This window comes from Camarhynchus parvulus, chromosome 1A, assembly GCF_901933205.1.
Source record: "Camarhynchus parvulus chromosome 1A, STF_HiC, whole genome shotgun sequence".
Classification (NCBI taxonomy): Eukaryota; Metazoa; Chordata; class Aves; order Passeriformes; family Thraupidae; genus Camarhynchus; species Camarhynchus parvulus.
Window position 1 is genome coordinate 22,488,457 of NC_044586.1, and position 26,419 is coordinate 22,514,875.

General features: G+C 53.2%; 1 protein-coding gene across 1 annotated transcript; it reads right to left on the minus strand.

Annotated features, from left to right (window-relative positions):
- Nucleotides 1-3,563: 3,563 nt before the first annotated feature.
- Nucleotides 3,564-25,869, minus strand: PDGFB (platelet derived growth factor subunit B). Its single transcript, XM_030959949.1, has 8 exons — nucleotides 25,782-25,869; nucleotides 19,912-20,788; nucleotides 13,212-13,308; nucleotides 9,938-10,021; nucleotides 9,252-9,457; nucleotides 7,431-7,572; nucleotides 6,856-7,025; nucleotides 3,564-5,650 (listed from the first exon to the last, which is right to left on the minus strand). The coding sequence occupies exons 2-7, from the start codon at nucleotides 20,065-20,067 to the stop codon at nucleotides 6,889-6,891; spliced, it is 822 nt and encodes a 273-aa protein (XP_030815809.1). The 5' UTR covers nucleotides 20,068-20,788; nucleotides 25,782-25,869; the 3' UTR covers nucleotides 3,564-5,650; nucleotides 6,856-6,888.
- Nucleotides 25,870-26,419: the final 550 nt, after the last annotated feature.

Consider the following 26,419-nt stretch of genomic DNA (forward strand, 5'->3'; position numbering starts at 1 on the left):
CCCCTGCCCCTCTTTCTGGGAGAAGCTAACACCCCAGCATGTCCAAATATCAGCTCTCCTGAGCACCCTCCCAACCTGCTGGCATCCATGAAGCCTGCTGACATCCCCACCCAAGGCCTGGGGAGTCCTGAAATCCCCTCTGTGGGGGGATGCAGGTGTGAGGAAAGGCTCCTTTCTGGGAGCACACCTTGGTTCACTCATCAGCACTTTTCCTGTGCTGACCCCATTTACTTTGGTCTCTGATGTTGTTGCTCACACTTGAAGAGACCAACAGTAGCTGACACCATCTCCTCTGCTCTTCCCTGGGTCTGTGCCGAGACTCCTGCTGAAAAATCATTTCTTTTCATGCAGAAAACAGCCAAGCAGGGCCTGGGTTTGGGGACAAGAGCCTGCTTTCACTGACTGCATTGGTCAGCTTTGGCCAGGACCAAAGTTCGGGACATTTGGGAACTTGGGAGTTTCCAAAGCTGCTGGGACAAGACCTAAGGCCAAGCTGCTTGCCTGGTGTTCCTGCACCATCCATTGAATTTTTGCAGCATGTGCAAAAAAAATTCACAGCAAACATTTTGAAAAGTGCATCGACTGTCAAACCACAAACTCCCTGCTGCCTGGGTCCCTGCCGTGTTTGGGTTGCTGCTTAATCCCTTGCAAACAGCTTTATTGAGATAGTAATAACAAAGTAATAAAAAAAGGGGCTTGTTTCCCTTGAGGCTGCCTTTACTCCAGACTTTGCTGTGAATCCAAGACAGTCCATCATGCCAGAGTCCTATGTGGAATCTGCCTGACTTGGGGAGGAAAAAAAATAATAGGTGAGCCCTGCCATAATTTTATATTTTGTTATTTTTAATCTTCTGGCTCCTCTGCCAAGAGCTTCACGGATCCACTTCTGTGCCTATTAACTCCTTGTGTTAACCCTTGTCTGCATTCCCTGCAGGGAGGCCACAGCATTTGGGGTTACCTCCTGCTCCTCTTAGCACTCAGTTTTTCACTCTGCCCTGTCACAAAATCCACAAACAGCTGAGGCTGCCTGGCTTCCCTGCAGTGTCTTTTAAGATGGGAAATTCCCAAGCCTGCAACAAGTTGACTTGGTCACGGGCAGCTCGTGGATCAGGGAGGGGCAGCACCCTTTGGTCACGGGCAGGCTGAAGGCGAATGAGGAACAGCTGCATGCTCAGGCAGCGAGGTTTTGTTGTGGGTTTTTTTCCAAAATAGTTTTCCATTCTTCCTATTTTCCTCCTTCTTTGTACCCTCTTTTTCTCTTGGCATAGCTGGCTTCTCCATCCCTGGGGCCTGCCAGATATTGGTGCATGGACAATGAGATGGGGGCAAACTCCAACGCATCCCTATCCCACCCTGGGATAAAGAAGGAAAGCACTGGTCTCCACTGAGCTGTCTCCAGCCAGGTCTGGATCCTGGGCAGGCAGGACACAGTGGCTGTCATGGTGGGGGCACAGCTTGTGCCAGGGAGGCAGGAGCTGAGCCCAGGGAGGAGAGCACCTGCATGGGCTTTGTGACACGTGGCTGGGCTGGAGAAGGCTCTTCCTTTGAGCCACAGCCAGGTGTGAGGAGAGTTCAAGCTCTTTGTATTCCTAAGTACCAACAAAATAAGCAGTCAAGGGTTTTCCCAAGTCTGTTCTTGCAAAGAGATTTTTCACTTCATTTACCCATGAGACAGATTAAGTGTTGCAAACTGTCAATGCTAAAAACCAGGAAGTCTGGCTCTAGAACACAGGGGTTTGGTCCTTGTACCTGAATAGTCCCTAGCCCTGCTCTCCTACATCTGTGCTGCTTTCAGGAGCTGTGCTATCACAGGGGGATCCACTGCTGCAGCCTCTCTCCCCTGCCTGGAAGGATGGATGTGTTTTCTCCACCAAAAGATGAACCTCCTGTTGAATGACATATCCCAAGACCAGGCCTTTAGGTAAAGCAGCAGTTGAGCAATTAAACCAGAGACAGTTGCCAAAACTCCCTGGCACATCTGAGATCACCTGTAGCACTGGGTTCACCAAGCTGCAGGAGACAGTTTCCAGCAGATGCTGCCAGGATTTACTTCCTGGCTTTATTACAATTTATTTCCAGGACTGATTAAATCCTGGCTTTGTGAAGTGGGTGTAAACCACCTGCTCCAGCCTTGAGAAGTGGCACAGGTCCCTCCTTCCTGTGCTCCACCTTGAGCAGTGCTGGATGTGCACCAGGCTGCTGTGGTGAGCAAGCAGCACCTCAGCAAGCCCTGGGCAAGCTCCTGGACAAGTCCCTGGAGAAGCCTCTGGACAAGCCCCTGGACAAGTCCCTGGAGAAACCCCTGGAGAAGCCTCCAGACAAGCCCCTGGACAAGCAGCTGCCAGACACCACGCAGAGGGTGGCTCCAGGCACCAGGGCTCACAGCCTTTCAGCACGAGTTCATTGCAAGCTGTTAAAAGCACAGGCTGTACTTGCAAATGGGGCTGCCTGGAGACCTCCATGGACAGGCAGTGTGCTGAACCCTGGGACACCAAGCCCTTCCTCTCACTCCCCAGTCCAGGATGATGCTCCCATATTTCCTTTGCCTTGTACCCCTCTTTGCACCCTTTTTTTCTCAAAGGCCCTGCTAACAGGCCCTCAAGCCCAAAGAAGTCTCATGCCAAAAATCTTTCTTTTCCCTGAATTATCCTCTGAAAATCAAAGTGGGGATTGTGAATTTGCCTGTGTTTTCATTCTTTGGGGCAGATAGAGCTCACTGTTACTCCCTCTCTTTGGGGGAATCTGAGAAAACAGGTCATCAGCCCAAAATGAACCATGTCCAGCAAGGTGCACACCTGTGAGCGTCGAGCTTGTCCTTTAAGGACATCCTGGATTACTCCTACACACTGCTGTCCCCAGGTTCACCACTGCAGCACAAGTCCCTGCTGGGGTCTGTGCTCCTCACAGTGAGCCATGGACTGAGGGTGCTGTGCATGTGCCGGGGGGATGCCAAAATTGAAGCACACGAAAGCTCCTGCCTTTGCTCCCCACAGCCTGGCCCCCAAATGCAGACGCGTGAGACCTCCCTGGGAGGAAAGGGAAATGCAGCAGCCTCTCTGACCAAGGGAAGGACTGCTGTTGTCTAGACAAAGTGACTAAGGAGGGAAGGGGCCAACTGTTTGTACAGCTTTGGGAAGTGTAAACAGCACCCACTGTCCCAAGCCCTTCAAAGCAGAGGAATCCGGAGATGGGATGAAAGCACAGGGAAATTCTGGCCGGGTGTCCTAGCAGAGCAGCTGAGGAGAAGGGGACCTCTTCAAGACAAAATCCCAGCACCTGAGTGATTTCAAACCAGCCCAAGTGAGGAAGCAGGAGCACAGCATGGCTGGCCATGGGCAGGGCTGTGCGTGGGCTCTCAGGACTTTCCCAGCTTTGGTTGCTTCTCTCTGCAATCTCAGAACAAGTGTCCCAAAAAGGAAACTGGAGGCCCTGGAAATCCTGCTGTGCCCTGTAGTGAGCTGGTTTGGCCTCTGCTTTTCATCTTTTCATTCAGCTCACAAAAGAAAGAGAAAATGCTGTTCAAGAGGTGATTTCCTTTTTGGTTTTTTTTTTTTTTTACAACTTTAAATACAGTACTGAGTATAAATTAATCTTACATTTAAAAAAAGGCAAAAAAATTTAAAATAAAATAAAACCTCACCATATTTACAAACCAAAAGAAACAGATTTTGGAACAGGGTAAGAAAGTGTCTTAAGACTTGAGGGCTTGGGGCTGGAGGGAGGGAGCAACGTGCTGCCTTGGCAGTGGTATGAGAAGTGCTCTGGGCTTGCAGGAGGTGAGGACTGGCTCCCTCCACAACTTGTAACAGCTCCCAGGCTGTGGCTTTGGCTACTTTCCCCATCTCCCTCCAGAGCTTTACCCCAGGGGTGTGTATGCAAGGGGAGAAGTGCCATGTGATTGCTCTGGGCAGGCATTTTCTTCATGTATGCAGCACCCAGCACAGCACAATCCAAGACCCTGACTCTAAGGTGATGCTGGGAATTCCCATCGTATGGAACAATTCTGCCAATGGTTACTGACTATTACCTGTGCAAAACCAGCCCTTGCCCACACAGTCCTCCTCCCTCCTCAAAGACAGGCAGTGGCCCAGGAGGAACTCTGCATATGACCCTCCAGTTGTTCTCTGAGTCCTCCTCACTTAGAGGAGCTCATTTCTGTCTCAGATGGCTGCTGCCAGCTGTGAAGACCATCCTCATTTCTTTCTCTATACCTACACAGAGCTGTCCACATCATGGATCAACTTCCAAGCTAAGTGGATTGGGAACATTGGCAGGGAAAGATTAGTGGAGGCATAGAGTGCAGGACATCCAGGAAGGGGTTAAAGACCTCATGGGAATGACACGATTCTGCTTTCAAGACCACAGAGCAGGCAAGGACAGCTCACTGAGATTAAGTCATGCTTCTAAGTTTGGCTGTCCTTGGTTTTGTTGTGGTGCCACTTCACCCCCTGCAAGGAAGTTGTGCTGGGGAGTGGGGGGGTTGGTGCAGAGTGGGAGAAAAGTGTAACAAGAAAGAGAGGGATCAGATGATGCCTCTGCCTGCCCCGTCCCTGTCCCTGGCCTCGCAGGCACGTTGCAGTAACAGTGTGCTTTTCCGCCAGCCCAGCGAAGCCGATGCACCCACGTGCCTCTGAGCTTCCTGCCACTGGGGAATGAAACCCATTTAAGAACATATATATATATATTTTTATATATGTATGTATAAATACACATACACACGCACACACATGCACACGTATATATCTATATATACACACACACACATATACACACACACACATCCAGAGTGAATTTAAAAAATAATTTGAGTCCGAGCCTGGAAAGTTGAATTCTCCACCAGCATGTGCAAAGATGGCTCTCCTTGGCAGGGGCCGGGGGCGTGGAGACGATTCTGCCGGCTTGTGCTCCTTCCCCACGATCCAAACACCTTCCAGTCAGCACCAGGAGCAGGGGAAAGAGGGAGTGGGGGAATGCATTTGGCTTCTTTGTTTTGCTTCTTTGCTTGTTTGTTCTGTTCCCCGAGATGTTGTATACCTTAGTGGTTTTGGTTTTTCTTTTTAAAAATAAAATATACACACGCACGTTAAAAATATAGATCTGTCCAGGTAGGGCGATGAAAGTCCTTAGTGCATTTTCCATCATTGGTCACCGCTTGCAGTCTGAGATTTGCCTGTTGCCAAAAAGCAGGTCCAACGCAAGAGTAGATCTCAGCTGGCCCTCCCAGCCTTACCAGAAGCATGAGGGAAAGGGAGAATATTCCCCTTCTGGCCTCTGTCCATCTGTTTTTCTCCTTTTCTCGGAAGAAATTGGACCCGCTTTCCTTTTCACATTTTCCATCCTGTCCTCCGTAGCAGGGAAGGAATTGTCCTGTTCTCATCGCAAGTTGTGGCTGTTGGCATTCACGGTTTTATTTGTACTTTGTTCTTTTCTCATATATATATGTAGGTCATCCTTGTCCTTCTGTGTGTGTGTGTTAAACTTTAAAATTATGCTAATAAATGAGAGGGAGGCTTTGGTGGGAGAAGGTCCACTGATGGAAAGGGAAGCACCAATTGCCGTCTGAATCAGACATCGAGGCAGATGGACAAAGAGGAAAAGTTATCATTCCAAGGACCCCATGGGGGCTATACAGCAAATATATTAAATAAACCTGGAAGTGAAACAAAACCAGACACAGCATTAGAAAATGTAACCTTTCGCCCCCTGCAACTCCCCTCCTATCCCCTTTTCTCCTCTGGAAATATTTGTGCCAAAGAGCCAGATTAGAAGCCTGGGAGGACTTTTGACCTCCTCTATTTTTTTCCCCTGAACAGCTTGAACCAGAGCTGGGATTTGCATGGGTTTGCATCTTTTCTACCCTGGGAACTTTAGGCTGGGCAGGAGAATCCTGGGATAATCAGAGCCCTCGTAGTGCTAAGCGTGGGAATCCCAGTCTCAAGACACTGCTCGGTGCCCCTTGTCCCCAGCTCCTGAAATGCCACACACAGAAGCCTGCTGTCCCCTCTCCCGGGTGGGGGAAGTGAATGTGAAGTGGTGGCCCAGGCTTACTCAAGTGGCTGTAGCAGCGCTGGAACTACTGAGCTGTGGGCTAGGGCTCTCCCTGTTCAGCTGTGTCACAATCCAGCTCCCACCATTCTGCACCCTGACTACTCTTTCCCTCTTTTCTGCACCTCTTCCTCTCATGGGGAACCAAGGCTTAGCCTCCTTTCGCTTGTACCAGTGAAATTCTTCTGGTGATGAGGGAATTACTCCTGTTTACACAAGTCATGGAGAGAAGAATCAGACCCTGGCCTGACAATGTCCAGATCTCTTGCTAGAGATTCCAGTTCTCCTTTCCCCCGGTATGACCTTTCTCATGCACATAGGCTTCCCTATAGGAGAGTGATGAACCAAAAGTGTTGCTGCTTTTCAGTCTTTCTGCCAACTCAAGTGCAGAAATAAAAGGAAAAGAGCTCCCTAGAGCAACATTAATTCTCTGTTTTCAATGGAGAACCAATAGAGAAACTAGAACAGGAGTTGCTGCACAGAAGAGATGAATTACCTGGACCCCGAGGGGATTTAGGTGTAGGGAAAAGCCAGGCTTGTTCTCTGCCTGAAAGAGAGGCAGAGAAAGGAGAGGGTGGGGCCTGAGAGCAAGGATGGCTGCAGCACGATCATTCCAACTTTGCGAAGAGCCTTAATTCCATAAATAGAATGCACACGTTGGTGCCCAACCTAGTTCTGCCTCCTCCTTCAGCCCAGGTTTTGTCCTGCAGCAGCCCCACACAGAACGAGTGGCCAGTGGTGTGGGAAGGGTTTGAGATGCCATGTCCCAGGAGGACATCTCTCCTGGCTGGAAAAGCAGCTCACTGTTACCTGCCTTGTGCTCTCTCTCCCCTGCCAGCACTTCTATGCTATGAGGATTTCTTTCAGCACTTTCTTATCGTTGACATGCTTGTACTTCTTATGTTTCCTCTTCTGTGCCGGCGGCCGGCGTACTCGCCGCCTCTGTGAGACAGCGGCTGTGGTGAACGCCGGGGACAAGCCTGCCAAAACAGAGGGGAGAGTGTCTGTACAGCCAGGGGCAGACGGCTCCTGTTGAAATATCCTTCTCTACACACTGTCAACAAAGAGCTCTGCAACAGCAGGACCACAAGGCCTCTTTCTGTTCTTCTGTTCCTTGTCCTCTGTTCTCCACAATCTCTGCCCTCTCCCTTTTCCCACCATGCCCTTCCCCTCACCTCTCACCTTCCCCTCCTTCTTTTCCCTCTGTTTCAGCCCCTTCCCGGCAGGCAGACATCCTGGGAAAGGTCCCTCAGCTCGCATAAACCAGCAAAGGCCCTTGGGATTCACTGGAGCTAAGCAGATTAAAACCAGTGGAGGTTTCTTTTCTCTCTCCCCAGCCCCTCTTCTCACACCTCCCTTCATTCTACCAATGCCAAGATCCTTACGTCTCTGTTCCCGTGGCCCTGGACGGATGTTCCTGGGGGGCGGTCGGAACACGGCTTCACACCGACACTGCACATGGTCCTCCAAAGGCACAACGACTTTTGAGAATTTTGGCTTCCTCTGGACAAACTCGATCTTGTTCACCTGTTTGCAAGAGGAAGGCAAGCAAAAGATTAGTACAGCCACGGCTCCCACTCTGTAAAATTAGTCAGTGTCAGTGCACTTTACTCCTGACTTTCTTCCTGAAGGGTCAGAAGGTTGCTCACAGAGCCCTGCTCAAGCTCAAACTCAAAACTCAAACTCAGACTCAGGGGTGGTGTATATGGGAGATAATTCTGAACATGGCAGCAGAGCAGACCCAGACCAGGCAAGTTTGGATGTCTCTGGTTGGTTCCCCTGATCCTAACTATTGACAGAGCTTAAGCAGGATGACTGGTTGATCAGAGACAGAAACATGGAACATGCAGGACATGCCAGCCTGACAGATGCAATGGCAGAGACCTGGGGCAACCAGGATAATTCCCACAGGAACCTACAGGAAGGGCAAAAGGAGAAGAGCTCAGGTCTGAAGCAAGCTAACACAGCCTCACCAGCTCTGCTGAGGCCTGCCTGAATTTGTCTCAAGCTCTTTAATAACTCGCAGGGCTGAAGCCCTCGGCTCTTCATTGGAAAGGCGGTGCTCTGGAAATTCCCCCGGACTCTGCACCAGTGCTGACTCAGAGGGAAGACTCATTGCTCCACATCCCACCACAGAGCACAAGCTTTCTAGGGGGTCCTCCCACTCCATCAGCAGCCAGGCCTGACCCCACTCAGCTTATCTCACAACTCTGCGGTCCCTGAAGTGCTCCACAAGCTATAAATACTCGCTCTGCTGTGCATCTGGGATGGAATTCCTCTAAACCCACTGCCCCCAGCAGCATCCCTCAGCCAGCGCCAAAGCAGCCAGGCTGTTTATCTTTCCTTGAAAGCCCACTCCACACGCTTCAGACCACACGCTGCCTGCTAGACAAACACTTCCAGCCAAACAATAGAGAGACCTCTGTCCTCAAAGAAACCATTTCCAGGTCACTTTTTCAGGCTGGCTTTTGACCTCTCACTTGTTTTTTTCCAGAAAAACAACCCCTGCTCCCCCCCCATTTTTTCCTTGTTCAGCCTGGCTTTTCTGAGAAAGGAATTTCCTGATGAAAAGGGCTGTGTGTGAATACAATCTCTCCCAACCAACCTCTGCTGCCTGCCTGGGGGAGTCTCTTATGGCTCAGGCAGAGGATTAGTACAGGATGAATATTATTTTTAAACAAGCTGTCTAGGAGGAAGCTGTGAGGAGATCACTGGTAGCTGTGAGGGGAGGATCAGAGCAAGAGGTTAGCTGTCAGGTGTCTGCTGGCTGATGGAGCAGGTCAGGAGGTAACTGTGGGCTGAGAAAGAGAAGCTGTTCCAGTGCACATCTCAGAAAGAAGCTGCAGCAGCAGTGGGGGGATGGAGACTGACGCTGCAAACCCTCCTCTTTTTGCATCCAAACCAGTGCCCATGATGAAAGCACCCTGTTTCTTCTGCTCTAACACAACAGACAGGGCCACCTCGAGCCACAGGAAGGGCCGTGGTGTGGAGCTGCAGATGGGGACTGTGCCCTGTAGCTCTGCCTGGGGACAGTCCCCAGCTGCTGGACAGCACCAGCCCTTCCAGCAGCTAGCACGGAGGTCACCCACGCTTCTGCATGGCCACACAGAGGGCACAGATGGCTGCATGAGCCCAGCCCAGATGGCTTTGGGGCACTGGGGTGGCTCTGGGCAGCAGCAGGGAGCGGCGGCGGGCGGGTGCCTCACCTGGACGGGCCGGACGCGGATCTGCGTGGGGCGGCACTGCACGTTGCGGTTGTTGCAGCAGCCGGAGCAGCGCTGCACCTCCACACAGGGCGGCCACACCACGAAGTTGGCATTGGTGCTGTCCACCATGGTGCGGGAGATTTCGAAGACCACCTCCCGTGTCTTGCACTCCGCCAGGACAGCTGTCTCTGCTGCTGCCAGAGCATCTACGGAGGGATGAGAGAGAAACAGGGGGTGAAATGGGCGTTGCAGCTGCCACCAACCCGCCACAGCCACCTCTGCTGCAAGTGAAGGGCCCCACATGGCTCTCGCATGCACAAGCACACACGAATGTTCTTTCTCTTCCTCCCACCCCTCTGGCTCTCTCCCTGTACAGAGCCATGCCCTGTGGAGGAAGCCCCAGCACAGTGATGCTTCTCACTGCAGCCCAGACAGCAGATGACACTTTACAGCTAACAAGCACCATTGGGATTTAAGGCAGAGCAGCACACAGAAGTCCAGACTCCCTCTCATGCCCTCCCAGGGTGAAACACCCTGCTCCCACTCCAGGCCCAGACCCTCATTTTTACGCCTCCACACACACAGGTACACTATAACCTCCACCCCTACATCTGTATGTCAGACAGATATCTGGAGCATCCATGGCTGCTCCCCAACAATCACAAGGTGCAAGACCCCCAGCTCACCTAGGCTTCGTCGCTCTCGAGATAGGGCCACGAGGTTTTGATCAGGCTGAGATGCATTCAGGTTCAGGCTCGAGCTGTCCTGCTCTGCAAAGGGGAAGACATGACCTAATAGCACCAGGTAGAGGCAGGAGAAGACAGCAGGCACTTGTGCTCAGATCACCAGGCAAAGTGCAGGGACATGGGATAAGCCACGGACCCAGGACGTCATGCTAGGTGTAAATCCACGAGCAAGGTCACAGCTGTTCTGGGGCACGGACACTCTTTGCTCAGACTAGGCAGCTCAGAGCAGCAAGGCTATCATGACGGAGGGGACCCTAGTCAGGTCTGGAAGAGGAAAACTCCAGCTCAAGAAAGATAAGGCTCATGTCAGGACTTTCTGGTGTCAGAGAGGAGTTGCAGAGGGATTCAGATTGGCCAGCTGAGACAAGGATAACACCAAGGAGGATCAAAGACCAGACAGGACAAGCAGAACACTTGGTATTTAACACTGAGGTGCCTTGCTGGGATGGCTTGGGACTGGGAGAGTTGGGAGGTGAGAAGGCAGGTGAGGGGGGGAACGGGTGGTAGGTCGGGTGCTTCCTTTCTCTCTCCTAGCTCACCTCAGGTGCTCTAGGTTAGAGAAGTTTTGTGACAGAAGAACAGAAAAATAAAGTTAAAATTACTTTTCCTCCAGACTCCTGTAAGGTAAGAGGCAGGATCTGGAGGTGGTTCAGTCGGCGATGGGAGAGGAAGACCGATAGCATTCAGGCCAGCCCTGAGCGGTTCCCTCCCACCCCACTGCTTTTTCCCATAGGAAGTGCTGAATAGAGAAATGCCCATAATCCCCATGGAGCACTCCAACACGCAGCCCCTCCTGAGCTCGGGACAATGGCTGCGCTCAGAGATAGCTCCCACCCAGCCACAGCTCTTTCCTTCTCTAACCTGCTTTAGCAGCTGAAGGAAACTGAATGGACGTCAGCGTCCAGGGAGCAATTTTCTTAAAGGGAATTAGGGGCCAGTGGAAGATCTCTGTTTATCAGATGTGTGGTGGAGCAGACTTCCCTTACCTATCATGTCCCATTCCTCTTCCTCAGCCCTGCCCTAGTGCAGCCCTCTCATAAAGGGAAGCAGGGACTTTGCTCCCTTCTCAGGTCTCAAGCAGCTGCTGACAGATTTGGGGTGGGTGCGCAGGGGCTGCATTCAGAAGGCAGGAATCATCTGCCTGTCAATGAGCAGTCAACATCTATGTGTGAGGTGGACAGACAGACACCCTTTAAAGTGTCTGGGAAGGTGTGATCAATTCTAGGCACCATTGGTCTCGCCCTCAGGCAAACTCCCAAAATGAGAACTGGTGGATCACACTTTAGAAGGGCCTGTGGTTCTCTTTGGGCTAGAGAAGGTGTCTGCATGACTGGTTTACATGGGCAGCCACTGCTTTGTGGGCACCCACAGTCAAGGAGACGACTCCCACTGTACACACTTCTGCTGCTGGGTCTGCAGTAGTGCCCAGGGTCAGGAGAGCACTCTCTCAGCCCATCTGCCTCCTGGAGCTGCCTCATTCTGGCTCCTTGTGCAGTCAGTGGAGGGAGGCAGCTGTGACACACGCAGGGTGCACAGACAGCACAGGGAATAGCTCCAGCCACTTTGGGATTATTTTGCTCACACACTAATTTGCTAATTCCTTACAGGGCAAGAGAATGTCAATGCTCCTCAGTCAGTACCTGGGAACAGATGAGAGCCACGGGGTGAAACAAAGAAACAGCTTCACAGCACCCCTTTTTGTTTTCCTGACTATCTGGCACCTGAAGCAAAACCAGTGACTCAAAGCTCTGCATCCTTCTCTCATCCCCTGTGCTTCTGGAGCCAACCAGATAAGCCCATTTTATTTCTTAATCATGAGGCTGGTTGATAGCCACGATAGAGATGTATCTGTTCCTTAGACACTGGGCCATGACAGATTGGATGCATCTTCTCAGCTGCTCCTTGCCCACCCCTCCATCCTGTGGCATTTCATCAAATGAAGGTGGGGGCTGCCTTTGGTGCGCAAGTTTAGTTGATGAGAGGAGAGAAACGGGGGCAAAAAAATAGCAACAACTGTTGACTCAAAACAAATCTGTTGAAAACCATGTCCCTCCCTCCTCTAGGTTGTCCTTCTACACCCTGGATCAGTACTGAAGACATTTGGGAGTGGGGGGGACCAGCCTGGGACAATCCGGCAGGGCTAATTTTGGAAGTTGCCCCATTGTGTGGCTCGTGGACAAGGAGGAGGGAGCTGGTGAGGGCAGGGAGCGGCCCTGGCAGTGGTGGGGAGCCTGGTCGCCTCTTTCTAAGACAAACAATAGCTGAACGCAGCTGGTGCCCTCCCCCTCGCTTTCCCCCCTGCCCCTCCAGGGCCGTTTTGAAAGGCAGCGGGAATGCTTTTGAGACTGCGCCAGTGGTTGGACTGGCATAGGAAACAAAAGCAGGAAATTCTGTTCCCCCGTAGATAGTGTCTCGGCAAGGATTACAAAGCTCAAAACAGACAAAACACGAGAGAGAAGTCGAGCTGGGGGGGCTGGGGGACGACGGGCGGGAGCAGGGTTAGAATAGAAAGGAATTTGCTCTGAAGAGACCGTTTATAAATAAATTCCTGGGCCAGCCCAGCCGCCGTGGCGCGTGCTCCAGTTCCCACACGTGCCGACCCCTCCACGCTTCGCTGCTCCTGCTGCTCCCTGCAGCCAGCCCTGGCCAAGTGACCCCGAGGCCCTGCAGCCCCCGGAGCTCTTATCTACAGGCAGGAGGTGAAGCAACACTACCCTGACTTAGCCCCTGCCCCGTAGCTCACCCACGGACACGTGCTCTGCTGCTCTTATCCTAAGGGCCTCTGGGAGCCTTTTGTGGATGCCAAACCTGGAAACCCACTTGGCCCTTTCCTCCTCTGTCACCCTATTTCCACCTCCCATTTTGCAGCCTCCTAAACTGATCCTTGTCCAATTCTAGCCCTGCTGACTGAGCATCTCCCAGGGTGAGGAATGGAGATCTCAGTTCCTTGCACTCACCTTGCCCAATTCCTACCATTTTTGGAAGCCAGTGTCCAGACAGTTAGGAGATCTAAAGAAGCATCTAGTTGCATCTAACTCCCATAAGTTTCAGGGGGACTAAGTCTGTAAACAGCCAGGTCTTGGCTCCTGAGTGGTTCCTATATTTATAATGAAGTCTGTTGATAGTGTGCCCACTGAAAAACAGAATATCCCCTCCCAGCCCCTCCAAAGACTTAATTAAAAATAGAGGAGTGTTTGGTGAAGAGGAGATTTACCTACGGAGTCTATCCGCAGGGCACGCTGGAGGTCACTGATGGAGCGCACTGAGCCGCCACCCAAAATCTCATAAATGTCTTCGGGTATGGGGTCCCCCTGCCAGAAAACAAAAACAAAGGAAGGGAAGAAACAAGCATTAGAGAGATGATCTGCAAGTCCTGGCTGTGTCACAGAGCAGGAGCAGGGAATCAAGCACGGGGGAGACATGACAGAACCAGCGAAATGCAAAGACGTGCGTTGTCTTGCGCTGGCTTCAAAACCTTAAGGGCTTTATTCCTCATGAAGACATGAACCTGAAACCTAAGCAAAAGCAAGAGAGACCCTCTTGCTGCCTCTTACAAAGCTGTCAGGACACTAAAAAAGCCCAAAAATACTCAGGCTGTGCAGCAGAGCCCTGGACACTATGCAAGCCAGCAAGGCTTCCTTCTCCGGTGGTGTATGACTTCTCCAGGTGGCTTCTCATTCCTGCTGCCTGCAGTAAAGGCGTTTTAACAGACTTCCCTTACACTATCAGATAAAACCTTCCTAATATTTCCCTCCGTTATGAAACTCCTTCACGGGCTTTGTCAGTTATCGTGTGTGTGTGCGTGTGCGAGCGCGTGTGTTTTCAAACCACAGAGGCCCAATAATATACATCATTTGCATACTCTTTTTTAAGGGAAAAAAAAGGCGGGGGGTGGAGATGAAGATTGACCTTGGCGGCTGAGGCTGCCCCAGCGTGAGCCCGCGGTGAAATGACAAAAGCTGCAGGGAGGTGATGGGCTGAGGAGCTGATTTGGAGGAAGAAACATATGGGAGTTTGGATGTCATTGCACACCAGCACGAAAAAAACTTAAGTGAGCAGGGGTAGCAACATCAGACTATGGGCCAAATACAGAGTTTGTGCAAGCAGGTGCAATGCCATCAGTCTCTTGGGAATTTTACTCTGGCACTAGGCTAGAGCGGGCCCCAGTGACAGCACTTAATAAGAGTACAAAGGAGGGGTGTGGGAAAGCAAGTGCTGATTAAAACATACTTCCGAAAGACTGGAAAAAGAGACAGAGGAAAGGACTGGCCAAAGTGTTTGCTTAGCTCCCAGCTCTCTTCATTCAGGGCTACTCAAGCGGAAAAGCTGCTCTTTCAGCCGGGTGCTGGACATGTCTGAGGCACAGCCCTCCACATGTCCCTGTAACTGAGAGGAGAGCTTGGCTTGTGTGCCTGTGAAGCGCAGGGATTTTCATGTGGGTTTTCTGGACAGTTGGTGGCATGTGTGTGGTCCTCCTGCTGTACAGCTATTCCCTTCCTGCCTGCGTTCAGTGCAGAACATTTTCCTTCCATTTGCAGCAGAGAAAAGCCACCAGGCAGGTGGCTAAACGTTGGCTTTAAACCTTGAGAGCTTTGGCCCAAACCTGCAGCCACTTTCGGATGGCTGCTTGAGCCTGGTACTCTCTCACACGTGCCTGTCCTTGGCCACCCACCGTTTGCTTCCATAGTAGGAGAACAGGAGGGCTCCCGCCTCAGCCCCGCCAGACCACCCTCTAATACTATAACCGGGATGCAGTGATGTGAAGGTTGCTGCAGCCCAAGGAGATTCAGAAACCTCCTGAAGAGAGCTGCAGAGCAGCCAACACCGGTGTCCTAAACCTCTCACAGCCAGATTCACCAGACAGCTTCAGTCAGACCGAGCTTTCCTGCCCCGCTCCATCCCTGTCACTGCCACATCTCACCACAGATCTGGCTGTCTGCCTGCAGCAAAAAGCAGATATTACATCCCCAGGCATTACTTCCTCAGTCTCTGAGGGAGGGGGAAGCAGCATCAGTGATGAATGCACAGCAAGAGAGAGACTTGTATAATTCAGGGATCACTGAATAGCTGTGAAATGAAGATGCCTTCTGACATCTCCTGCTGCGTGAGGAAGAGAGGGACCAACGGCCCCATGCTGGAGAGGCTCTGCAGCACTTCCCTGCCTTGTGCCACACACATTTACTGGAAGAAGGATGATTTGCAATTCCCAGTACTTGCAGTCAGAGCTCAGTGCTGGGTGGTGAAATTGCAGGCTTTCAATGTTTGCACCTGTCAGCCAAATGCGTTTGTGTACAAATGCTGCTCTGCACGGATGCCTCTGGACCTTCCTGACACTTAATACATGTAGGAAATGGAACTTTATTTTAAACTCTGGCACTTGCTAGGGGGAGAGCGTGGGCAGGTGTTACGAGACTCAGACTCTGTGACTTTGGAAACGAGCTGGGAGGTGTCACCTTGCTAACTGAGCAGGAGGAACAGATATGAATCAGGGCTTGAAAACTCAGGCCCTCAGGAGCCGTGCTTCTGGTGACTGCCTGTAGCAATAAGCTCCACTCCCTGCTCATGGCAGCAGTTTTAGATGCCAATTTTGTCTTCTTGCAGATACTACCAGCATGGCTATGGTGTAACACCAGCCCACATGGCTCATAATGCTGTCCTCCTCCCCCATCACTGTAAGGCAACTCTGCCAGTGACAACTGCAAACCTGTGAAGCCCCTTATCTTACCCTTGTAAACCAAGGCCAAGGCTGGCCTAAGAGCAGCAGCAAACCTGAGCTGCATGCCTTGTCCTTGCTCCCTCTGGGGTCTGTCTCTGGGAACAGCCATGCCTCTGGCCCCCACCCCAGCCCTGTGCCTGGGAGGCTCTGAGATGGAGCACTGCACACACCCGGGCTGGGGCACTTGTGGGATGAGACACAGGGAAGCAGAGGTCCATCAATCACCTCCACCTAATCCCATGGGGTCAGAAGGTAGAGGAGCACTGGGAGAGGTGGGATCCCCGAGAGACCAGCCCAAGCAGCTGGTGCTTTTCCTGCTCAGCAGCTCCTCTGGAGTTATTTGTCTAACACAGGTTAACAATCTCCTTTTTTAACTGTGCGGCAGATCAAAGAAGACTTTTGTCTCAATGGACTCTTGGCTGGCTGTCAAGTGCCCCAAGGCCTGGCCTCATATTCCTGCGAGGCTCTGAATTCTTAGAAGAAAGTTTGCTCTTCCCTCCCTCCTTCTGCTCCCCAGTTCCTGACTTTGACTCTCCCCTGAGTTGCAAGGGCACCCCCCAATCTGCCCATCCCCGGGCAGGGACGTTCACTTCCCTTTCTTGTGCTGGTTGCTGGTGCTTGAGGGGCCAGGGCACATCTGACAAAGGCAGCAGAGCAGCTGCTTGCCTGCACTGTGGCTGTTGCACTGGGGCCTCTCAGCACATCAGCGTTGCTCCCCTCCTCCCAGATGTCCAGCAGCATGTTTGGCCACTGCAAATAAATGCAGGTGCAGCAGTTCCCCGTTCCCGCTCCCCACACATGCACTTTCCCAAAATCTGTCTCCTCCCTAGCCCCTCCACCTCTTGCTCTGGAGTTTTTTCCCAGCTTATGCTTTTGAGCACCAGGGATGCTGGAAGGTCCCTTTGCCATCAGAAGCTGCCAAGGTGGTGCAGGGAACAGGCAGTGTTGTGGTCTGCACCCTCTGGCGAGGGTTCCTCAGTCCTGCTAGGTACAGAGGAGCAGGAGGGAGCAAAGATTGTGCAACAAGCAGGGAAGGCAGCCCCTCAGGGCTCAAAGAAATCAGGCAAGGATACTCCCGAGGCGAGGACTCCTCCAGTTCCTTTCTCCAAGCTGGTGTGACTGCACACAGAAGGACAGAATGGTGTCAGCAGCACCAGTTTGTGAAGGGCAGGGAAGCACCCACCTATTCGCTCCTCTGCCCAGGAAAGGAGAACTTTCTGGGCTCCACACCGACCACGGCAAAGGATCTTGGCAGCAGGGTCTTGAGTGATCAGCCAGGCAAAAACCCCAAACAAACAACATTTTTTAATTCCCTCTGAAGCTGATGTTTGGACCCGGAGGGGAGACTCCACCGCATTCCCTGGCAGAGGGCAAGACCAGCAGCACCTGCCACCAGCACTCCCCTGGCACAGGGCTCCCACCCTTCCACTCAGTAGCACCACTCCTGGCTACAGGGGACCCTGACCAACGCCTGCCAGAGCACTCTGCAGCAGGTACAACCCTCTCCACATGGACCCCTTCCACTTGGAGTCACGGCTCATGGTTTGCCCCCTTAAAATAATCAAACAGCGTTTGATCTAGTCTGTGTTCCTAAAATACAGCCGGACCTACCCACACTTCTTGCATTTCAAGGGGGACTCCACTGCTCCTCCACACTCCCCCCACGAGGGAGGAGTGTGGAGGAGCAGCGGAGTCCCCCCTGCGAGGGCTGGAGGCATTTCCACGCCGGGGCCGGTTGTGTACCAGCAGCACTGGAAGGAGCGCAGGAGCCCTGTCATTCCCTCCTGCTGCTGCACATCAGCTGACAGTGAGAGGGAGGCAGGGACGGCTCGCCTGGCTCCTTCCACAAGCTCACCCCAGACGTGTCATCCATCCCAGCTTCCACTGCTTTGTCCTTGTCACTGCCTCGTGCTAGGAAGACTAGGGAAGAACTCGGGAGCCTTGCAGCAGGAGGATGCAGCGGGGAGCTGGGTCGAGGCTATAAGCAAGCGGCCAGCCGCACCCCATTCCTTGGGAATTCCAGAAAGCGCCGCCAGTGGGGCTTCACCCCGGCACAACCACGGCTGGCTCAGCCCAGCTCTGTAAATGTTGCAAGGCAACTATTACAGCCCGTGGGGCAAATGCAAATGGGTTTAGCATCCTCGCTTCCCAACTGGCAAATACCGTCCCGCTGAGGCTTGTACTCCCTCCGGCTGGAAGAGCTCCAGGGCCCTCCAGCTCCAGATGGGTGTGATCAAAGAGGGAGAGGGACTCAGGAGGCTCCATCTCTTTGCTCAGGGCCTCTGCTGATCTGGGGAGCTACTGCTCCTCATGCACGTTCTCCGGCATGGCTGGGGAGGAGCTGCAAGCCCCTTGCAGAGGATGACTCTGGTTCAGCAGCCTGGTGGGAGCTGTGCTGTCTGTGCCTGGTGCAGAGGGTGCAACACACTGCCCTCAAAGTAACTGTGAGCACTGGCTGCAGCCTGAAGCATCTACCCAAGCAGAAACGTTCTTGCTTCTCCTGTCATACAGTGACAAATATCACAATTCCTCCCATGAAACCTCGGGCCAGAATTACCAAACTCTAACTCTACTAGGCTGTCATAGAGCTGTGCAGCATTTCAATCTGATTATGGCAACTGAGGAACAGCTCCTTGGGATCAGACACTTCCATCTTCACCCTTCCCCAGTGCCAACCCTAGCTGATGCTTCATGCTGCATGGGAGAAAGAGATCTGAGCCATCCACAGAGGAAATATCATCCTCTGCCCGAAACAAGAATGCCCAGAGCTGGGTAGCCCACAGCTCAAACTGCTTCCTTTTGTGGCTGGGGCAAGGGCAAAATGGGCCCACAGCGAGGTGACGTGATGCTCTGCACCCAACCTCTTTGCCATCCCACGAGGGGTGCAGCCGCTTACCCTGCCCAAAAATGAGGAAGGAAAAGAGAAAAATGATGCAAAGAAGGGAAAGTTTTGGTGGAAGGATATTTCCTGCCCCTGACAATCAAGCTGCAGATCCAACCCACAGTTTTGCCATCTTGGGTAGAGCTAAAGTGGGAACCGAGTGCTGTGTGGGAATGTCAGGGGCTTTCTGATCCCCTCAATCTGCACGCAATCAGATGATGAAATGTGACAGCAGAGGTCCAAGGATTTGGGAGATTTGGGCTCATTTTCCTCAACCAGGGCTGGGGACGAGGCTTCAATTTCCACATAGGGAAACCGAAGTGGGTTGGGGTGTTTGTTCAAATCCATCACCTGGCCCTTACCCTCTGCTCGGCTTCTTCCTGAGCAGCGCATTCAGGACTGCTGGGCACGATGCTTGTGTGACCATGGAAGCCCAGCAGACACTCACCTCCTGCCCCTTCCCCCAGCTGGGCACACACCTTGCTGAATAACCCTGCCACTCGGTGTCGGTGCCATGCCTCTGCTCACACCGCCCCCTTCCTCCCCCTTTCCAAAGCCCCACGCCCTTTCTCCACTGCCCCCCTGGCAATGCCAGGGTGGATTTCACACTGTGCGTTATTCCAGAGGCATCAAGAGGGCCCCGGTCCCGGCTGTACCGGCACTGCCGTGGTGCCAAAATCACGGGGTGGGGTGAGAGGCTGGAGGGAGGGCACCCAGCCCGGGGCGACAGCCCTGGGCAAGGCAGGGCAGGAAGCTGCGGGTTCCCCAGGGTTCACCAGCAGCATCCCTGCTCCCACATTAACCGGGCGGCTTCAGCCTGGTCCCCCCTGCCCCTGCAGCCTGGGGCAGAGACGGGGGTGGGGGTATTCCCTGGCGAGCCCCCCTGGGCGAGCCTGTCCCGACGGGAGCGCCCGCTCCAGAGGGGTGCCCGCTCCAAAGGGGTGTTAACTCCAGAGGGGTGCCCACTCCATAGGGAGTGCCCGCTGCAGAGGGGTGTTAACTCCAGAGGGGTGCCCACTCCAGAGGGGTGCCCGCTGCAGAGGGGTGCCCACTCCAGAGGGGGTGCCCACTGCAGCGGGCGCTGCCCTCCGGCGGGGCGGCGGTCGCTGCCCGCCATTAGCGCGGCCGGTTCCCGCCGCAGCCCTTCCCGCGGCGCGGGGCCGGGACCGCGCCCCCGGGCTCCGCGCCCCCGCCGCTCCCCGGCCGCCCCCGGCTGCGCCCGCCGCACCTGCGGGCCGGGGCCGCGGCCGCCGGCGCTCGCCCAGCGCGGGGCTGGCAGCTCGGCAGCACCGCCCGCTGCCCGCGGCGGAAACTCACCTCCATGCGGGCCAGGGGCAGCGAGAGCATGAACGCGAAGACCACGCCGAAATTCATCCCGACTCCAGGCCCCGCCGGCTGCGGGCACATGGACGGCGAGCCCCGGGAGGGAAGCGCTTCCCGCAGACAGCCCCGCGGCCGCCCGGCCTCAGGCATCGAGGGCGCTGCGCGTTCCCATGTCCCCTGCGAGCCGGGAGGAGGTGGGAGAGTCGCGGGAGCCCTTGGAGGTGGACGTGGAGGTGCTGGTGGTGGTGGTGGTGAGGGGAGACAGAAGTAATTCTCGGTGACTCGCTTGCCTCTGCGCTATCTCATAAGCCCGGTGGGAAAAAAATGCAGTCCCTCGGAATTATACACATCCAGAGTCTGGGTCCCCCTTGCTGCAAGGGATGCTTCAGTGGTGCCTTTGGCTAGGTGGTCCACATGCTATTCTTCCTCTTGGTTTTCTTCCCTTTAAAAAAAAAATGTGTACCTGTAAAAGCTTTTACATGCAGGTAACAGCGTCTCAATGTTCTTAGAAGAAGGTGCACGGAATAATAACTAAAAGGAAAAAAAAACTTCTCCAAAGTTTGGAGTGAAATCCAAAAAATGAAATCTTGTTCCTTAAGTTGTCCTCTTCTTAAAATGCTCCTTTCCTTCCTTCTTGCCGCTTGCTTTTTAAAGAAAAGTTGCCAGTGTGCACTGAATTTCTTCCCCTTACATTAGATTCTGGCTCGGGTGCCTTCTCGTTCCAAGTGTTGGCTTGGACAGGAGGTTTGCTTTGGGTTTGGAGACAGGTGAGAGCAAATGTTTTTGCTCTGGGTTGCAAGTGTGTGTTTGTGTGTGTGCGCTGAGCCTTGACAAGCCTCAAAGCGGAGCCACTGATGCTGCCTCCTGCACTCTGTTGCAACAAGAAAGGAAAAACAAAAAAATAAAAAAAGCAGAAAAAGTAAAATTGCAGGAGGGGCGAGTGAGCCGACGGGTCTTTATTTTCTGCGAGCTGCAAGAGAGACTAAGCTGGCACTCGGGGCTGCTCCTTTTATGAAGGAGAGGAGATGGGTGGAGCATAACTTGCCATCCTCCTCTTTGGCCGGGTATCAAGGAACAAATCTAGTGAGGGAGTAGCAGTTCATTGCTGACAAAATAAAAAGTGTGTTAATTTAAATGATAAATTAATTAAAAATGACTAATGCTGCAGCAACCTGTATAATGTGGCTTTAATATCGCGTGAGGAATGGGGACAGAAATTCCTGCCTCCTCGGCAAGAGATAAGAAGAGAGGAGTTCCCGGCACGGTAGTTTGTTATTTTTTTTGGCCCCAGGTTCTCGCTGTTTCAGTCTGGAGCCCATTCCTCTAAGCTCCACTCGCTGCCTTCCCTGCCCTGCTACAGCACTAGCTCCAGGGAGAGAGATGACTTTAATATCTCACATCTCTTTGTGTGCAGGGGAAAAAAAGGAGCCAGAGAAATTTACACGTTGCTATAAGACAATCTGGTGTTGCTCGTGGCACCCGGAGGTATTTTGCTGCATGATTATCTCCACGATGTAATAAACATCTGAAGGGAAATGAAGCCAGCAGATATTTGCTGTGGGGGGAGAGAGATGGGGAGGGGAAGGCTGCTAACAGGTGAGTTCAAGAAAGAGTCATATCCTATTGAAAAAACACCCTCTCACGTACATAGGAGCGCTCTCCCAGCGCCGACTCGCACACTCCAGACACGAGCAGGAGGGATCTCTGCTCTGCACCATCTTTGTGCAGGCTCGTATCCACCGAGGCATTCCTGCACCGTCATGCACCGCAGGCGCTCGGCAGGCGCTCGCTCTGAATCCCAAGCATCCCCCCTGCCTTTCCCATGCTACGCACACGCTTCTGCTCGAGCTGCTCGCATGCACAGCTACGTGCAAATTTTGTCTCATTCACACATCCCTGGGCATCCATGTGTTCTCCTTCACTCTCCCCCTCTCTCTTCCCTTCTCACATACATACACCCACTGGCAAACCGGTGGCCTCATCTCACAGCATCACACATGCTCCCTCAGGCTCTCTGGGTGCCTGTAAGTCTCCTGCAGCCAACCCTCCCTAAAACACACGGTCTCGCACCAGCACTCCAAAGTGCCCGGGTGCAGGAGGAGCAGCCCCTGGAACTGAGCAGCAGGTGGTCCCCCAAATGCTCCTCTGCAGCAGGCACCTGACAGCACACCCCAGCTTGGCCAGCTATGCCCCTGAACCTGATTTTGGTCTCATGGGTGTGGGTGTTGGTCAGGAAGCACAGGGACACAAGGAATACCGGGGGTCCTCCCCGTAGCTAGCTTAACTAGCCTGGGTCCTCTGGGGCAGCATGTCAAGGTGGTCTTGGGTCACAAGGGGTCACCTTCACTCACCCCAACCCAGAAGAAGAGTGGGCAGATTTCTCCCCACTTGGGGAGGTGGTCAAAGCCAAGTCAGCTCCAAAGCCCAGGCCATCCGAGGTGCCTGAGTGCAGAGATAAGGAGGGTCCTGGGAGCCCCTCAAACTGAGTCTCAAGTGGTTCGGTTCCAATACTGGAGCTCAAGGGGGAGGAAGCAGAAATGCAAAGCATACCTTTGCTCATTTCCACTGTCAGAGACCTTAACAAGACTTTATCTTAGATGCTCCAGCCATGATAGCCCTGTCCCACCCCAAATTCCTCAGGACGCTCTTAGAATTCCCCTCATTCTCCATCCTGGCCTGCCAGCAGCGTACCAGCCATTTCAAGTGATGATAATTTGGCTCTAACCCCCCAGTGGGGTGGAGCTGCAACCCTGATGTCCACCTGGGTGCTGAAATACCCTTTGAAATCTGTAGAGGGCTTCAAAAAAATGGTTTTAAAAGGACCTTGGTCCATCTCACCTCTTTCCAAATGGCACCAGCCAAAGAAATGCTGTAGCCTTGGGCTCCTTAGCAGTCAGCAGGGGGAAAGGTGAGGATTTGAGAAGTCCTTCTATGTCTGTAGAGGGCCCTGGGGACAGCTGGGTCCTGAATGTCCATGACCCCGTTAGGTATTGAAGGTTCCCAAGGGGTCAGTGGAGGCCCAGGTGCCTTTTGAGGATCTCTGCCCTCAGCCAAGCTGGGGTGGCTCCACTACCCTGGTGCCGCCTGTGTGGGGAGTCCCCCACACTGTAGTGGCTTCCTGGCCAGGACAGAACAGCCTGCGTGTGGGAGGCCTGATCAAATTCCTCAGCAGGGAGAGATATTGCTGCCAGAGGAGAAGGTCTCAGCACAAAGCTAGCAGGGACTGCTGCAAATTTCTTGCTTGGTAGCAACAAGAGCTGCTGCCGGGCCTGATTTTGGGGGAGATATGGTGTGCTCTTTTTTTTTTTTTTTTTTGAATATCCGGCTCTATTACATGCTAGATGGGATAGAAATAGAGTTATTTATTTTCATGTGGATGATGCTGGGCAGCTTTTAGAAGCTCGACATCAGAAACAAAAAGCTAATCCCTGTAGAACCTCCAGACAGCAAGGAAGAGGATGTTTGGAATTTGACTAATCATCTACCTATGACCCTGCCTGGAAATAGAGCAAAGTGATACTCAAGCTGCTCAGGCTTCAGCAGTTTTTCTGTTTTTAAGACAGGGAGAGATTTTTCTCTAGTGATGTCTTTAGATTGGGTGGGTAGGTCTCCCTGGCACTGAGTTTGATAGGGGGGCATGCATGCACCTAAAACTGCTGTGCCTTGAGCCTGCTGGGGGCTCCCTTGATTCTCTTACTTGTGTGAAATTAGTTTGAGATCTGTCCTACAAACCCCTAAAACTAATGGGGATAATAAGTGGATCTCCCTCTCACCTGGCCTGTGGGGTAGGTGTGGAGGCCTGTAGGGCTGTTGGTGTGCCGGATGTCACAGGTTAAGGTTTGAAACCACCATGGCATATATTGGGAAGGTATTTTGAGGCTACATGAAGCATCTGGACCATAAAAATGTCCCATTAGAGCAGCACGACTTGACAAGATGTGGTTGCAACTGTGCTAGCCGGCAATGGCCCCGCAGACAAACCACAACAAAACAAGATTTCCTAAGAGCCTGCACCAGGATTTCTTATTAAAACACTTCCACCACCACTACAGCTCTCAAACCTGCAAACAGCTGAACTCATCTCCCTGGTTATTCTGTTATCACCAGGGAGGAGAGCCACACGTGTCTGAGGACAATAGGCAGTTCCTTGCTGCAAGGCTGCTCTCCCCTCATCTTGTGTTGATGGAAAAAATGATCACAGTAGCCACTATCCACAGCAGCATGGAGTGAGGGGTGATTTTTTTAAAATTTATTACCATTTTTTTTTCAGAGGGGGCAGGTAGAGAATTATGAAACAACAGGAAGAAAAACAGGGCTTACAATGGAAAGCAAGACTCAGTCTGAACAGCTGAGGTGTCTCAGCCTCTCCATGATGAGTCCTATTTTGAAAACAATCAATGGAAAGAAATTAGGTGGTGTTGACAGCCAACGTGTAGTCAGCCCGCCCACTCAAGGTATCTGGCTTAGGTGTTGCTGCTGCTCCGGTGCCGGGGTTCAGGAGGAGGATGAGCAATCCCTGCGCCCACGCCCTGGGGCTGCCGCAGCCCTCAATGGAGGGGAGACGCCGCGGCCGCGAAAGGAGGCACCTGGAGTAAGTTTTACACCTCGTTTACACCCGGAGATCCGCTCTGTGGGCGAGCTGGTGTTACACACAGCCCCCGGCTGAGCGGGGTTTATCCCGGCCGTCCCACGGGATAAGGACGGGGTTACTGTGCCTGGCTCACGCTGTGTTACACAGCGTTTGCCCCAGAGGGGCTGACACGAGAGCTGCCCCGACTTCCCTGAGGAAGCACTGAGCTCGGTTTCATGGAGGCAGAAGGAGGAAAGGAGAAGAGAGGCCAAAGGAAGGAGACAGAGACAGGCAAGGAGCTCCGTGCTTGCATTTGGGGCTGGAGAAAGGCAGAGCCTCAGGGTATGCAGGGCTTGCATAATTTGCCTTCCCGCCCCTGGCACTGGCAGGGAAAATGCTTTCCAAGGATGAGTAAAACCCTGACAGAGCCAGCGGCTCCCGGGGAAAGGGAAGGTGTCACCTGCCGAGCAGGCGTTTGATGGGACCTACCAGGCTTTCCCTGGGAACCACCCCCTCTGCCTGTCTCTCCGTCAGAGGGATTCCCCCAGCCCCTCACCACCTCCCTCATCTCACCCATTCCTGGCAGGAACGTGGCAGAGAGGAGAGGATGGGGAAGGGGGACGAGCATGCAGACAGATGCAGAGGGCAGAGCCCAGCCCCTGACAACGGCAGAGAGGGAGAGGGCTCCTGTCGGCTGTGCCTTCCTGCCCCGTGCTTTGAGATGAAGGAGAAGGCAAAGGCATTTCACATCTCTGCGGATGTGCAGCTCGAGCAGGATTCAAAGAGAAAAGGGAAGGCTGGGGGGCACTGATTTCCCAGCACTTTCCCGTGTACACACACGTTCCTGCATCAAGTGGGGAGGAGGGGATGCAGCCTTCTCTGATCATGCTGCCATAGATTTCTCCCCCACCCCAACCCCCAAGTTGAGGGTAGAAGGGAACAATTTCCTTACACTGGCAACCATCCATTATGTCTATGGATCTGCTCCCCACCCCATTCCCCCTCTCTTTCCTGTTTTGATGAAAGGAAAAAATGTTCTGCTTTCCTTCTTTATTTTTCCAGACTGGTGAATAGCACTCGAAAGGAATTTCTCTCCCTTCCCCCTTCCCCTCTCCCAGTATAATAAATACATACGTATGTGTGTGTGAATACACCACACATCGCAGGTCATCTGTTGTTTTTCAAAAGGCATATACTATTTTTGTTTCCAAATTGATTAGGTGGGCAGCGGTCCCCCTTTCCACTGACACCACCCCAAACACTGCTTCCCCTGCCCTCGCCCTCTGCCACTCACCATGTCCCCATCCTCTGCCCCTGGGTCCGCAGCGAGCGGCGGTGGCGGTGGCAGCAGCGAGAAGGAAGCTTTGCTGAGCTGGAGTAAAAATAGCCCCAGCAGTTACTCAGCTCAGAACGTAACATGACTCATGTGAAACGAAGATGAGGGTCGAAAACCAAAAGCAAGCGGCTCCCCCCCACCCCGGCCCCTGCCACCTGCTGCTGCTGCTCACGTCACAGAGCAAAACCCACTCAGAGTGCTCCTGGCTGGGGGTCAGGGCACCAGCCAGGATGGAAAGCCCCGCTCGTGCTACCTGCAAGAACTGGTCCTCTCGCCTGCACCCATCTGGTGGTGCTGACACCAGCAGCAGGCGGGTTTGGTGATGCTGCAGCCGACTTTCAGCTCATTTAACCTCCCTTGAGCTGCAGGCCCTGAGCAAAGCTGGCATCCCACAGACACAGTGGGACCAAACACCCTGCAGCAGCACCCTTGTACCAGCAGCACAGCAGCACGAGTGCAGCCAGGCACCCCAGTTTGCTGTGCCTGCCGTGGCCTGAGCCTGGAGAGAGCAGAGAGGTCATGCCCACCCTGCAGCCCACCCCTGGCACTGGGCAGGGTGCCCCCATGCCCTGTGGGGGACAGCTTGCCCCCAGTTT